The 15,112-nt window shown below is 33.4% G+C and overlaps 4 protein-coding genes and 2 non-coding genes across 7 annotated transcripts; 2 read left to right on the top strand and 4 right to left on the bottom strand.

Moving 5' to 3' along the window:
* Nucleotides 1-1,151: 1,151 nt before the first annotated feature.
* On the bottom strand, nucleotides 1,152-2,316 carry LOC140961757 (transcription factor bHLH148-like). Of its 2 annotated transcripts, none has more exons than XM_073420440.1 (2): nucleotides 2,180-2,316; nucleotides 1,152-1,903 (listed from the first exon to the last, which is right to left on the bottom strand). In XM_073420440.1, exon 2 carries the CDS (start codon nucleotides 1,900-1,902, stop codon nucleotides 1,219-1,221), a length of 684 nt encoding a protein of 227 aa, XP_073276541.1. In that variant the 5' UTR covers nucleotide 1,903; nucleotides 2,180-2,316; the 3' UTR covers nucleotides 1,152-1,218. The 2 variants fall into 2 exon arrangements, with proteins under 2 accessions (XP_073276541.1, XP_073276542.1); XM_073420441.1 differs by having other exon boundaries at nucleotides 1,152-1,931; nucleotides 2,180-2,310.
* Nucleotides 2,317-4,247: 1,931 nt separating this feature from the next.
* On the bottom strand, nucleotides 4,248-5,995 carry LOC140962127 (uncharacterized). Its single transcript, XM_073420997.1, has 3 exons — nucleotides 5,856-5,995; nucleotides 5,605-5,721; nucleotides 4,248-5,167 (listed from the first exon to the last, which is right to left on the bottom strand). Exons 1-3 carry the CDS (start codon nucleotides 5,949-5,951, stop codon nucleotides 4,700-4,702), a joined length of 681 nt encoding a protein of 226 aa, XP_073277098.1. The 5' UTR covers nucleotides 5,952-5,995; the 3' UTR covers nucleotides 4,248-4,699.
* Nucleotides 5,996-7,648: 1,653 nt separating this feature from the next.
* On the bottom strand, nucleotides 7,649-8,446 carry LOC140960875 (calcium-binding protein CP1). The gene has a single exon (XM_073419191.1). The coding sequence runs from the start codon at nucleotides 8,277-8,279 to the stop codon at nucleotides 7,815-7,817; it is 465 nt and encodes a 154-aa protein (XP_073275292.1). The 5' UTR covers nucleotides 8,280-8,446; the 3' UTR covers nucleotides 7,649-7,814.
* A 1,290-nt stretch (nucleotides 8,447-9,736) lies between these two features.
* LOC140962223 (small nucleolar RNA R66) lies at nucleotides 9,737-9,811 on the top strand. The gene has a single exon (XR_012172502.1). It is a non-coding gene; the product is annotated as a small nucleolar RNA R66 (small nucleolar RNA).
* Nucleotides 9,812-9,884: 73 nt separating this feature from the next.
* On the top strand, nucleotides 9,885-9,956 carry LOC140962203 (small nucleolar RNA snoR118). The gene has a single exon (XR_012172484.1). It is a non-coding gene; the product is annotated as a small nucleolar RNA snoR118 (small nucleolar RNA).
* Nucleotides 9,957-11,229: 1,273 nt separating this feature from the next.
* On the bottom strand, nucleotides 11,230-14,027 carry LOC140961961 (peroxidase 29). The gene is made up of 3 exons (XM_073420762.1): nucleotides 13,748-14,027; nucleotides 12,305-12,656; nucleotides 11,230-11,828 (listed from the first exon to the last, which is right to left on the bottom strand). The coding sequence occupies exons 1-3, from the start codon at nucleotides 13,964-13,966 to the stop codon at nucleotides 11,425-11,427; spliced, it is 975 nt and encodes a 324-aa protein (XP_073276863.1). The 5' UTR covers nucleotides 13,967-14,027; the 3' UTR covers nucleotides 11,230-11,424.
* Nucleotides 14,028-15,112: the final 1,085 nt, after the last annotated feature.

The raw sequence follows: 15,112 nt of genomic DNA, 5'->3' as shown, positions 1-15,112 counted from the left end.
TATATAAGAACAATGTATGACAATGTATATTAATATTAATATCTCACCGAAAATTTGAAAGATCCACTAAGTTAACAATGTATTTTAATAGTATTAATATACCATATTTTTCAAAAGCTAAGGTAAAATACGATTGACTCATCAAACCCAGTGCATATTGATTTTTTTAAAACAGATTCATTCCCTCGCAAGGATGTTTTGAGGATGAAATGCTATTGGACGTTAACTTGATCTATCCCACTTCAAAAGATTTTATAGATTTTAAAATAAATTCAAACATAAAAGGAAAGAGTTTAAACCCGGCCTTTAGTTTTTGGGTTATATTAATCTCCATGAATTCGAGGATATATTAATATTTGAATTTCGATAACAAATTTTTATGGATATATGATTATTTAGATTTGGTCAAATTTTTTTTTGTAAGAAAAATCACCCACATTAACTGTATAGAAATACAAGAAATTTTTCGATGATTTGTAGCTCATCTGACGTCAAAATCTCAGATTTTGAACAAAATCTCGAGTTTGACGAAATTAAATGAAATGATATAACCAATGCAGATACTTAAATATAGTTTATATTTTCAAATTACATCATATTCAAATTTGAATTTAAAAAAAAATTGAAAAGAATTTATGTTTAATACTGTATTTATTTTCTTTTATTTCAAATATTTAACGCGGTTGGTGAAAACATTAATGTTGATAAACATTCTTTTTATAACATATTATTTTTGGCGAAAACTTTTAAAATATAGGGAAAAATTTTGTTTTTATATATATAAATAGATTACTAACTTTTTTTTATATATATTCTATATATTTTTTGACATATTTTCTCATATAATTCACATTTGGAATAATGAACAACGATCTCGGGCCGGGTCTTGATCCGACACATTTTAACCAGATGTTTCCGAATGGTGTTAAAATTAAGCTCAAGTGTGATTCTTGTGACCCACATCAAGAAACATTGATTCCTCGTGCCTAATTAGCAGCAACTCTCATTATTTGTTTTAACTACGGTAACATTATTTAACGACAAAGATATATATAAGTCAATTACATATAGTTCATTCGACAGCAATATCTCAAAACGAGATATCAAGTTCGAGATTCGACTGTTTCAGTTCCACCAGTTCGATATNCATTACAATATTCTGCTAAAAATAATGATAATACAAATTAATAATAACAAATAAGTAGGAAACATCGATCATCAGATACTTGGAGTTCGGCTCGAGCCGGGACCATCAACCGCGCCACTAGCAACAGTTGGGCCGGAGCCAGAAAGCAAGGAGGCTAATGCGCTCATAGCTCGCACTTGCATTTCAAGCGCAGCTATATAGTCAGTAACCTCCTCCAGAACCACCGGCAATGGCTGTTTCCGGCAGCCAGGAACCAATCCGCCGAGAACCCGTGCCTTGCGCTGAACAGTCTGCATACTCTTCCATTTCAACCGCGTAACGTTCACCTTGGATCTCCTCGGCGGCCCACCGCTCCCGGAGGCCATCATCTCCACCTTCCGCTGTTGCTTGGTGATGTTGTTCTTCTTGAGAAACCTCAGCCTGAGCCGGTTCGTGAGCATGGCTCTGCTCCACCTGGACCTCCCCCGGGCTGTGGCGGCTAGGACTCGATCGGCGGCTTCCCGGACCGCCCGGTTCATCTTCGGAGCCGACGAGTCGCCACGCTGGACTTGGCGGATGGCTTGGAACAGTTTTGAAGAATAAACCTGCTGCTGAGCATCGGATCTCCATTGAACCAAGGAAGTTTGAGGCAAATTATCATTATTACCGTGATGATTTAGACTAATCTCTTGGCTTGCGATTTTCTTCTTCCTCTTCCTTCTGGTCGATGATATTTCGAAGCTCGCCGCAGGACTCGACACCATTGATGACGTCATCCTGCAGAGCTCAAATGCAAATTAAGAAACTGACATGCAGATTATGTCAGTTTCAAAGGAAACCAAATTCAAATCAGTACTGAAAGATTCAAGCACGAAATGTAGAGCAGAAAATCAACTCAATTGCATCAAACATAATTTCATCAAAAAAATCGAAGAACAGACGTAAGAAAAGCAATAAATCATCTATCGCTCAAACAAATAAAAAAAGAATGAATAAACAGATAAATGAACGAATCAAAAACCAAAATCTAGAACACCCAACGAACCATTATACCTGAAGGAATCTGCGTAAAACTGGAGCTCCTTGAATGAAAATGGAGAAACAAGTAGATATACATCAATGTGCAAACATTCTTCGTAAGGAAGAAGATTTTGCCTTAATGGGAATCACAATTGAGTTGTCTTGAGGAGGCATGCGACCCTTTATATTTAAAATTAATGGGCTTTCCTAAAAACTATTTTTTTAAAGTGAACAGTGTCTTGTTTGGGTTTGGGCCATGTGGATATACTGGCCCACACTCCTCGAAAGGGCCCATTTTCATGTGCGTTTTCCCTCTCTGTTGTCACTCCTTTCAACTGTTTGAGCTTTTTTAAGTTTTATTTATTTATTCATTAATTTGACCACTCCTACTTTTCTACTTCTCTTTTACAACTGTAAATATTAGAGCATAGCTAGCCCATAGATTAGGTGTGATTGATTTAGAAAAGCCATTTTTTTTGTATCACCAAATAAAGTTAGAAAATTAATCCCAATCAATTTATTCATGTGACGACGAAGGGGCATGCATATCTTCTTTAGGGGCAAAAAAATCCGGTAGAAAATTTTTAAAACGATATCGTTCTAATATCATAAATAAATTAAAAATAATAATATTTTCATTATATTTTTATCCACTGATCTCGTGGATCAAATGACAAAAATAAAAGTAACAAAAGTGGCATGACTAAATTGTTGATTACAAAGAAAACAACCCAAAAGATGGTCTAATAATAACGAAAATTTTATCATTTATTTTTGGTGGGACATTGGCAATTAAACATGCATATGCGACCCAAAGTGTTTTGTTGGATATATACATTAGCTTTTCAAAAAGTGAGACAGGCTGTTAACCCAATAAGCACAATCCCATTTACATTGCTATTGCATCCACCCCTTTTTCTGGGATTTGATAGGACTAGCAGCAGCACACATGCAGCAACAATTTGCTGCCGAGTTTGAGGCCATCAAGAAAAAATACAAATTGTTGCTAATAAATGCAGATTACTCGATATATCATAGTATAAGACAAAACAAAGTAAATCTTTAATATGGTGAGTGTATCACTCTTCAAAAATAACTATATTACATCAAGAATAACACTTTCGATGTAGTTATAACCATTAAATCAGGTGGACGCCATCTATTTGGTGAAAGTATCCATCACTAAATAAGCCCATCCAAGGCCTAAAATTACACCTCGAGCAATAATACATTCTCGTTGTAGCATATGGTTCCCTGAGTGTCTTAAATTTTACAGGCTTATTAATGTGGATTCGGTTTTGGGACTGCTAACTGTGCCAGAATCAATATCTGAAAATAAGTTCAACGATTTTTAATTTTAAAAGGGATCCTGCTTCTGTTGGTTTGTGCTCTAAATACTCTAGTACTGGAACTAAGTGGCATTATTAATTTATACGCCCTGATATATTTAATATAATTGGCAAATGATGGCAAAACTGGCAGTGCATGTGGCTGCATCTCTGGCACTATAATCCTCTGCCTTGATTGGAGTTTTTTTCCCTATTTCTAGCAACTTTGTCCCATCAACTTTCCTGGGACATATGTCGACACATCCACAATTGTAAAACTGTGTTTTTTTTTTCTTTTTAACCCAGGTATCTGCTGTTAATTTTGAGGAAGGAATCCCGAAATAATAATACATAAAGTTACTTAACATTCTTTATATGTATGGTAGAATTGCGGAACTTCTAGTAACTACTGAAACGTTAAGAAGGCCCATACATTACGTGCCAGAGACTATTTACCCCCCAAACAGCATACCCCTATAAACACAGTTGGGGAAAAAAGATTATGTTTTTATTTTTTAAATTGAGTGGATAAAGAAAAGGGATGTGAAACAGCATTTAAGATGGGGCACCACAATTGGCTACAATTGCATGAACCATCAAAATGCATCTGACAACACAAATGTAGTATGTACTTTTATTTTGACAATGAAGCTATCTTCAGACTGGACAGGCTGAAATATTTGGAGTTTTTGTGACTTGTTACTCCATATTCGTGAATATGTCACTTTGAAATCACATTCAGCCTTTCAGAGGCTGAAACAAGAAACTAACAAGAAAGCCTCTCCTAATTCACAATTCTGATACAATTGGAGTGCGTTTGTTTATAAGGCATACTCATTAAGGAAGTTGGAGTCTGAATATTCGGTAACGTTATTCGATGAAGTGAGAATTACACGTGAATTGTGGTTATGTGATCATATAAAATCTATTAAATTCTCATGCCACTCCAAAGGTAAACTCTAAGTTTACTTTAGAAGTCCAAGAAACAATCCTTTCATACATTGATACATACAAGTGTTTTAAGGCAAAAGGGCTCATAGTCAATCTAAGACATTATTACGCATAAACTCAACATGAAAGTGTATGTATGATTCTTTGTGTGCGAAAATCAGTATCCTAAAGTTGAGTTGTTTGGTTGTGATGAGGTTTATGAACACTCGGCTAAAGGAGAAACATATCAAATGGCAGTAAGAGCCATTACCTCTGTTACAGTCTCGATATCTGATCAAGTTGGCGTTGATCTGGTGGAATGGCCACTCTCTCCAATCCTGAGGAATGAAAACACAAACACCGCGAGGGCCCCAAGCATAAAACTTAGGAAGACCAAATTGGCTCTGCTAGTTAAAAGCTGATAGACCAAGCCCCTCTCTTTGTACAGACCTCCATGAAACTCTTTAATGATGGTCTCCAGCAGGACTTCCAGAAGCTTTCTCGATTCGTACTCAACTTCTGATTTCATGAGCTGAATTCTAGCAGCCGTCAGATGTTTTATCACAATTTCTGCCTCAATAGGTAATATGTCCTTGATTGAATCCAACTCAAGATTTTCACATTTGGGGACTGAAGCAACCGAAGCCGCATGCTCATCAGAAGTGATTATAGATTTTGGAGATGATGCTGGAGCTTGATCTGAGCGAACAATTGTTTCAGACGTAGATGTCACCGAAGAATCCACTGGATTAACTACAGAGTTCTGAAAAATAAATATGCTATCAGCACTCTAAAACAAGTTTAAAAAAGGCCTAAAGCCCAATTAACGACGCAGAAAGGAAGCAGGGGTTCGCTCCAACAAAACAAACACCAGGATCGAAAAACTCTCGAAACATTATCTTCGAAATTGAAGTATTCCAAAGACAGTGATACGTTAGCTTGAAGTTGCAGTAAGTGCACACTCAATTGTATTATACTGATCTACGAACTATATGTATTCCAAAATTCATCCATGCATTTAACACTTTCTTACTTTCAGTACCGCATCATTATTGTTACTGTATTTGTAGCAGAACACCTAATCTAAATAGACAAACGTAATAGGAACCACGAGTAACAAAGCTAAATCAATCACAAGCTGAAGAACTCAAGTGAAAAAACAAAAACAAAAACAAAACGAAATTCAAATTCAAACATTACCTCAGAAGATTCGCTGACCGGAGTAACCTCAGAAACGGCAGAGATGGGAGAACCGAACTCCGTCGCAAAATCCGAAACCTTCTCTTCAGAAATTGCCGCAAACGCAGGATTCAAACTCTTCTCCGTCATGTGAAAAATCGAAATCAGTAGCATAAATGCTCGTGAAACTCGCATCCAATCAACTGTACAGCCGATGCTTGATACAAATTACGCATACATGTATATGAATACGAATGTGAGTTAGATTTTACCTTTCGGTGCTTCTTACTGAGATCGGGAGTAATTTTGGATCGCCGATTTGCAGTAATCTGATCTTTCTGTGGGGTTTGAAATTGAGTCTCTCTCATTCTCGAGGCGTACCAGAAAGCGCGGAAATTAGTATCGCTTGATTTGAATGTCGAACGATATAAATTTCTATGGGTTCACAATTTATTTATAGATAAATGCTGCTATAAAAAGCTAAAACTATATAATCTCTGCAATCGATAATATAGAGTTTTTTTCGATTGTCTCTAATATATACTATAATTTTTATATGAGTAGGTCTCATGTGAGATGGTATCACGAATCTTTATCTATGAAACGGGTCAATCCTACCGATATTCATAATAAAAAATAATAATTTTAGCATAAAAAGTAATATTTTTTCATGGATGACTTAAATAAGATATATGTCTCACAAAATACGACCCGTGAGATCGTCTCACACAAGTTTTTGTTTTTTTATATTTAGTAATTTTTTCCACTAACATATTCATATTAACTAAGTTTATGAAAACTTGCATCTGTTTTTCGAAATAAATTAAATAATGATAAAATAAAGAATTTGCTTGTAAATTAACTTTGTTTTTCAAATAATTTTTTAAATTTATGAGATAAACAAACAAGTCTATATATTTGACACGGAATAGATAAATGTCAAAAGTCAAAACTATCAAGCAAGTGGAAAATTGATTGAAATTTTCAATCCAAAATCCAAATTCACCGATATTTTTAAGAAACAAATTAATATATGGTTTTATTTTGAAGAAATAAGACATAAACGATTGGATGAAATTATTTTAATATTTAAAAATAGTATATGTAGGGTAATTATTGTTTCTCAACAATTTTTTTTTAAATATTATTCAACAATTAATTTGATGAACAAAAGTTTAAGCCAATAAAAAGTGTATATGGCAAGACATTCGCAATTCTGTATATGGTTTTGATTGCTAATCTGACTGCAAATCCCTCGTATGATATTGGGTTGGCAGTGAATGCAAATTTTACACTAAAATGACATCAAAGTTTTCTGCTTGTTGTGATTTAGTAGTTCTGCAATTCAATATTTTAAAATTGGTTTGGAAATTAAATTTAGATTTAATTCGAGAAGATTATCTTTTGAAGAATCGCGAGTCGGGATTTGAATCGGATTACAATTTTTCATATATTTTATTTTCATACTTAAATTTAATATAAGGTTTACATATTTATTTTCTTTATTTACATGTTAAAATTTTTAAGTTGGCCTCCAAGGTGCAGTAAATGTGCTTCCTGTATATTACAATAAAAATCTGCTTAATATTTTTTTTATTAGAAGTTGATATTTACATTCTATTTTTTGTTATTTATACATTACTTTATTTGTGTCAAATTTTTTCCATTTTCTCCTTCGCCGACTTCTTGTCATCACCATGTTGTGGCCTTGTGGGGTTAATACTTTTCCAAGGTCCTTTATATTAGAAGACCGAATCGAATGAAGACCTACCGTAGCATCTTGTTTTATTCGCATGAGCTGTCCACACACAAACACAAATAATAAATATTCTAGCCTTATACTATTTTATAATCTTTGTCAAAATTATATAATCCCATTTTTCTAATAGGCATGTTATCGAGGAAAAAATTATCTATGCAAATTTCTAAATAATCTTATTTTTTTAATGATATTGAAAAATAAATTGAATCTAATTACACACATGATGTGCCGAGAAAGGATCATTCATAGCGCACAGCAAGAGTAAAACTTCTGACAAAACCACAAACTTGTACTAATCATGCATAAAAAAAGGCGTAAATTTATATAATTGAAACTAATGAATCACAACAATTTTCTTCCGTTTGCGGGAAAAAAATAATCCCACTGGTATTTTGAGAATTATTACATTGAAAAACCCAAAAAAAAAAAGGAAAAAGAAACAAAAACAACAATTTGCAAAATCAGATCTTCAAAGGGCCAAAATCTTGAGAAACCCTTGGAAAGTAACGCCCCCATTTTGGTCGTCCCCGCCGCCTAACCTGATCATGGCCTTCACATCTTCATCGTCGGCTTCGAACCCAGCCCACTTCAGGTAGCTCTTCAGATCATCGTGCCCCACTTTCCCATCTCCATCTTTATCCATCACCCGGAAAGCATCCTCCATCACCCCAATCCTCTGATCCTTCCCCTTCTTCCCCTCCAAAACCTTCTCGAATTCGTCGTATTCCACGAACCCATCTTTGTTGGAATCCGCGACAGAAATCATGGACTCGATGACCTCCTCCCCGGACGTGTCGGCCCCGGAGAACCCCCCGTAAAACGCCCGGAGATCCTCGTGACTGATCTTCCCGTCTCCGTCGGTATCAATGACGTCGAACGCCGATCGCAGGTTCGATTTCCCACCGCGCGGCAAGGTTGTTCCCGTTGGACACATTGTTGAGAAGAATTTGGTGAGTAGTAAATTGTGAATGGAATTGTGAGGAGGGAGTGGAAGGGAATATATATAATAGGAAGTCCGGGGATATTGGGTGTTCACCAAAAGGCTTGGCCAGCAAGTTTGATTCTTTGATCTTGGACTGTATACGTCACTGATGACGTTGGTTGAGCCTCGAAGTGGAAATTTCGAAGAAACGGTGGGTCCAATTTGTTTTAGTTCACGGGCTCGGCTTTGGCAGCTTGTGTTGTATTTGATTCTGAAACGTCCATTCTTATTCAATTATTAATATTTGTTCGTATATCTCAAATATATAATGACTTTTTCTATACCCATTTTTTACGAGATAACAAATTATGTATGTAAGAGTGGATCTCATGTGAGACCGTTTCACGGATCTTAATCTATGAGACGGGTCAATCTTACCAATATTCACAATAAAAAGTAATACTCTTAGCATAAAAAATAATATTTTTTCATGGATGACCCAAATAAAAGATCCGTCTCACAAATACGGTCTGTGAGACCGTCTCACACAAATTTTTGTCTTTATGTAAACATTGGTTGAGTAAAATTTGAAAGTTGTTTCCCCAAATGTAAAAAAAGCCTCAAATATAGTATCAAAATCCAAACGTAACAAATTATATGTTCTTAGAATTAAATATTTATATCCTTTAAAAAAATAAGAATTAAATATTTATATATCAAAAATTACCCAAAAGGCCAAAATTACAAGAGTAGGTCTCTTATGAGACGATCTCACGAATCTTTATCTGTGAGACAGATCAACCCTATCGATATTCACAATAAAAAGTAATACTCTTAGCATAAAAAATAATATTTTTTTATAGATGACTCAAATAAGAGATCTGTCTCAAAAATATAAATTATGAGACCGTCTCACACAAATTTTTGTTAAATTACAATTAACATTCCACAACTCTAAATTCCAATGGGACATAAATGTTATAGCCTAACCTTGAGATGTAAGTTGAAAAGGTAAACAGGCTAAATGCCTTGAAACAAAAAGCAGCCCAAACAAACGAGGCCCATCCAATCCACCAGTCTCGGAAAACCCTAATCCCCAATTTCAACTATTTAAGCTCTCTACACTGCATATCTCCCGCAGCTGCCTGTATTTTCCTTTCCGCAACATTTTTTGTTTTGTTTTTGCAAGTATTCATAGACGCGGAGCCGTGGATTTGAGTGATCTCGAGTTAGTGAATATGTATACCCTCGCAGATGAAAATATGGGGTTTGCCTCGCCTCTCAATAAGAACCCTTCTTCGATTTGGGAATTAGGGTTCTTCATCTATACGTATATGCGTGGAGGCAAAATGCTTATGCAGGGCAGTTGAGTCGCTTCGCCCCAGTTGTGAAACCCAGGCGCAGTGAATTAAACACCTGATAAATCGTTTTCATTGATTATTCGAAATTCTTTGGGGGTATTTTTGTTTTCCGATGATGGCATGAAATCTTTGAGACCTGATTGTCTAATTTGATGACAATTTCAAGCAATTACTTCTGAGGATTTCATTACCCCTCCATTTCTTTGATCTTTTTATATTAATATATTCTTTTAATGTTAAATTTATTTGAGATTGAAGAAATGATGATTGCACTGGGCTCTGATTTTATATTGATGGACATTGCAGCCTAGAAAGCTATATCTGATCTTTCTTTAATACTTTTACGTATTTATCAATTGAAGAAATCGACGAAGAAATTTGTAGAAAAATTTATTTTAATACGCTCAGAAATTAAGATATCAAATTGTCCAATCTATGTTGATTGCATATTGAATTAATTCATGTTTTGACTTATTTTTCGTTCTTAACCCATATAAAAATAATATTCAATTTCAGCGTGTGATTTTTGACTAAAAATCGAATTCATAGTTGTTAAAACATTTTTATTTAATTAAATTAATTAGAGATAATTAGATTGCTAAATAAAAATAAAAATATTAATTCTAGAAATTGATTAATAATTAATATAGGGAGTTTCATTGCAGACTTTGAATAATTCTTATTTGATTAATACGTGACAATAATTGATAGTTTGGTACCGTTGTGTTTACCGTCGTTTTCTTGAAATTTAAATTTTCCTTAAGCTTGATCTTGTCATTTTTTGATTTAATTGAATTACTTATATCAGAATATTTTAGTTCACTTTAGTTATTTTATTTATATATAATCATATCTTCTTTGATTTAGCCTAAATTTAAATTAAATAATTATATATTAGTAATTAGATAATTATCTATGTGAGAATGACCTGACTCTTTCCAACTATATCATGATCTAGTGCATTTGTCAGAATTCTCAACCAAAATCGTCTCAGTGAGATTTTATTAAATTTACCAAGCAACTCTGCTTATACATTATATAAACGAGGACCCATTTGATTAAGAATGGAAACGGGATGGGTTTGGCCAAACTCGATACCCGCTCCGAAACCCGAAATGTCCAATCCAAATTGGACCCGTTGAGCCTGCTTAAATTAAATAATTTCTGGATTTTAGTTATTATACAATAAAAATATTTAAAATTAATAAATCATTAAAAATACTTTCCAATTTTATATTAATAATATTTAAGGAAAAAAATTTGTTCAAGTTAAAGTCTATTAATTTATATTCAACTCATAACAAAATAAAAGTTATAATTATATCGTTCCATTTTAAACACATCAATAATATAAAAATAAATTATTTCGAATAATAAATATATAAATAGTGGTGAGATGGGTTCATCGAATCTCATAATCCGTGTCTAAACCTGCCTATGTGGGACAAGTTTAATATAGGATCGAGTTTAGATGTGACCCATTGTCATCCATATATCTTCCTAGTTTAAAAGCTTCAACGGGGATTAATTATCTTTGGACACAACAAATCAGGAAATGGCCAATCAAATAGTATATTCATTATCTCGTTCTTACAAACAAACAACCTATGATGAATCGAACATCGTTTGTTTTCATGCTAATCAAGTCGAACTTGTTCACCCCTATCCAAATAGGGTTTCAAAGTTTTCGAAACCTGGCCTACTTGAGTTTTTCTTGCAGACCTAATGAATGTCATGAATTTGTTTTTCATATCATATTTCGTGAAATGCATGCCTTGTGAGTAATATCTTATCTTTCAATGAAGTGCATTACAACTTCTCCTGATCATGCCTCGACTCCCTGTAAGAACATTCGAAGATCCTAGCTTCACAAATGCAGAAGAAAAAGCCCGAAAAAACGCCCCTCGATCGTTAGCAAACTTAGTCACGAACGGTCCAGTTCGTGAATGTAGAGGCATTTCAGCATCAACTCTAAGCAACCCGCGACCATGAATTGCACTAGTGAAGTACTGATTGTCGAACGTCAATGGTGTAAGGTCGTTCGGCACGAAGCTTATGTTCGACGCCCATGACATAGGAGGACAGATGATTTTCAAAATATTCTTGAACTTGGGCTCGATTGCATCCTTTTTACCTCCCTGGGAATTGTATAGTCGTGCATGGATATTTGAACAATGTGTGATCCCTAGAGTATGTCCCCCTACAAAAGTAGAAGACCAAAATAAAAATTTTAATTTTCAGGTACACAACATTCATAAAGGGTAAATAAGAAAATCAAGATTTATACTGAGAATTTTCTAGATTTTTAAATAGATTTTTTTAAGGAATAAAAGAGAATTCGTCTTTCAATTTAATGGCTTTCAAAAATATATTAAGTGTTTCAAAAACATAAGAGTAGTTCTCTTGTGAGACGGTCTCACGAATTTTTATCTGTGAGACATGTCAACGCTACCGATATTCAAAATAAAAAGTAATACTCCTAGCATAAAAAGTAATATTTTTTCATAGATGACCCAAATAAGAGATTTGTCACACAAAATACGACACGTGAGACTGTCTTACACAAGTTTTTGTCATATATTTTTAACAAAAAAACTTTTTATTTTAAAAAAGTTCTTTAGGACGTTGGATTTTTATTTCAACCAAAGCTCAAATTTTTTTTATTTCTATTTTTACCCAAAATGGCAACGGATTCTTCAACCGTCAAGCCCTTTTTTGCAAAAATTCGGAGCATGCCATCAACCCCAATATCTGGTGGAGGGAGCAAAGAGTCTGCCAACGCCGAACTCGAAGGGATATAAGAGTCTTTACGCCCCAACGGGACATCGATTCTGGGCCCTCCGGAAATGGCAACGGCTTCCCGAGCAGCTAATACTATGATGTCTGCACATGAAACCTGCAAGGGGCACACTGCCTCTAGAGCTAATTTTATTAGACTTATCAACTCCGTCTTTCGAATCCCAAAATTCTTCGATGAACGCAGTTCAGAGTGTTGGTTTGCATCCAGGAGAATCGATGCATCACAACCCTGTAATTTTAAGGTATTTTATACAAATAATTATATCAAATTCAAGCAATCTTTTTAAGGATAATATATAGTATAATATTCATGAGATTCACATATTCGAGAAGTTAACTAAAAATCAAATTCTATATATGGTTAGGAAAATAGAATCACTCTCTTATTGTTGGGTTTAAAAAAACAACCAAATTAAACGGTAATAATTCCGTTGTTCGAAAAGTGGTTTGGGTGAACAAATTTAAGAAAATAAAAAGTTAAAAAATTATAATTTACGGATGAATTTTTTAGATATAAAATCAATAATATATTTAACAAAATCTACATTACAAGTTGAATATCGATATAATATAATATTTAATACAATGTTTTTCAGGAAATCAGAAAAAAAAAACTCACCCAACAATGTCTTTTAAGCCTAATAACCCACTTTGATATTTTTTTGTTGAAAAAATAAAATTAAAAAAAATCTCATTTGTACTTTATTTTTACTAATTTGCATATTATATTTACTCATTTGTTAGACAATTTACCATTATTTACTGATTTTGGGCAAAAACTCTGTATTTTTTGGTTTTTGATCAAGTTTATATATACATTGATTTGTTAATTCAAATCAAGTTAAATTTAGTCTAATAATTTTATTACTGGACTACACTCAAAAAACCAAAAACCTATACTTAATATTATTTTTTTTAGCATGAGCTAGGTTAAATATTTTTATTATACATATAAAAATTAAATCAAATATACTATATCTTCGGAAAAATCGACCCTCGGCCGGAGCCTATCCCTGCCTTTGGGGCAGCTCCGTCCCTGCATCGGAGACTATATTAATTCCATTCTATGCTAATAAAAAATTTCATCGTAATGCATGAAACAAACCATATATTAGGTCTAGAAAGAGATTTGTTCATGCTATATTTAGTCAATATCAACGTACGTATGTTGCCATGAAACATCGTATAAAATCAAAATCCAGCTAAAAACACGACACAATTAACGTTAAACTTTGTTCTAAGTTAGTATCTCTTACCTTTAATAATATATAATATAATACAATTTCGATCTAAAAACAATGATTTTATTAGTAGAGAGACCTGAACTTGGCAGTCATGAAACATGAGCCTTAGAATAGCTGAAGGGGTGGTAGGATCAGTGAGCGAGGCAGATTCTAGCCCGGCTCGAACAATGTTCTCCGCCTGTGGGCAAGATTGATCGTAGAAATTGTAGAAGAGCCCGCCTCCTTCCGCATGAAATCTCAGAATTTGTAAGAGAATTATCAGTGCAAGAATTCTTTTGTTCATATTTTCCATCATATTGGAAAGAGGGACTTTAAAGTCAGTTTTTTTAGGTTTTTCTTGTGCATCAAATTATTGCATTTCCGTGACTTTTATAATTGCCATGGATGCCAAAGTTGCTTTGTAATAATAAAGATAAAACGAGATCTCGAGTTTGAGATCATCCGATCGTAACAAACCCTCCCCGGTTCCAACTCAAAAAATAATAACATTAAAATAGAAATACAAAAAAAAAAAAAACAAAAAACAAAACCAAATATCATCATCTCATTTTCAATATTTATTCTAAAATAAATATTATTTATTTTGTGTGTGTATATATATATCTAAAAAATGAATAGGTATCTTGTGAGACGATCTCACGAATCTTTATCTGTGAGACGGGTCAACCATATCGATATTCACAATAAAAAATAATACTCTTAGCATAAAAAGTAATACTTTTTCATGGATGACCCAAATAAGAGATATATCTCACAAAATACGATCAGTGAGATCGTCTCACATAAGTTTTTGCCCTAAAAAATATGCATAAATAAAATCGATTATTTTGGATATATAAACGATTATGGTATTATTTTCTCCGACTATGAAACGAGTGGATAAATTTTTATTATTATTATTATTTATAACTTCTTTGACTAAAAATACATAATTTTTCCTTTTCAAAGAATTAAATAGCTAGTAGTGCCATGTTGGGCATTGAATGTGCGTGAATCATATGCAGCTACCTAAAAGTCTACTAAAACATTAATTACTAAATCATCACAATTTTATGGGATCTTTTCGTCATGAGATCTCCACTTCTAATACAAGTCAAAAAGTTGAAATTAGTATGTCATTTTTTAAAAAAAAACAAATTTATAATTTCAGCAATTTTCAAATTCAACTATATATATCTATAGGGTTTTTTTATTATTAATTAAAAAAAAAATATTTCAAAAATACATTAAAATAAATAATTTTGCAAAATTACTTTAATCCGTGCTTCGTAAGCACGGATTAGAGTAAGGTGGAGCATTATCCGTGCTTTGTAAGCACGGATTCTCCACGTGGACGAGCATCCGTGCTTTCTCCACATCACTCTTCATGTATATTTATTATTATTATTATTATTATTATTTATTTATTTATTACTATTATTATTATTATTATTATTATTAT

Source organism: Primulina huaijiensis, chromosome 16 (assembly GCF_012295235.1).
Source record: "Primulina huaijiensis isolate GDHJ02 chromosome 16, ASM1229523v2, whole genome shotgun sequence".
Lineage (NCBI taxonomy): Eukaryota > Viridiplantae > Streptophyta > Magnoliopsida > Lamiales > Gesneriaceae > Primulina > Primulina huaijiensis.
The sequence above is the reverse complement of the archived record's forward strand: the minus strand, read 5'-3'. Positions and strand labels throughout refer to the sequence as shown.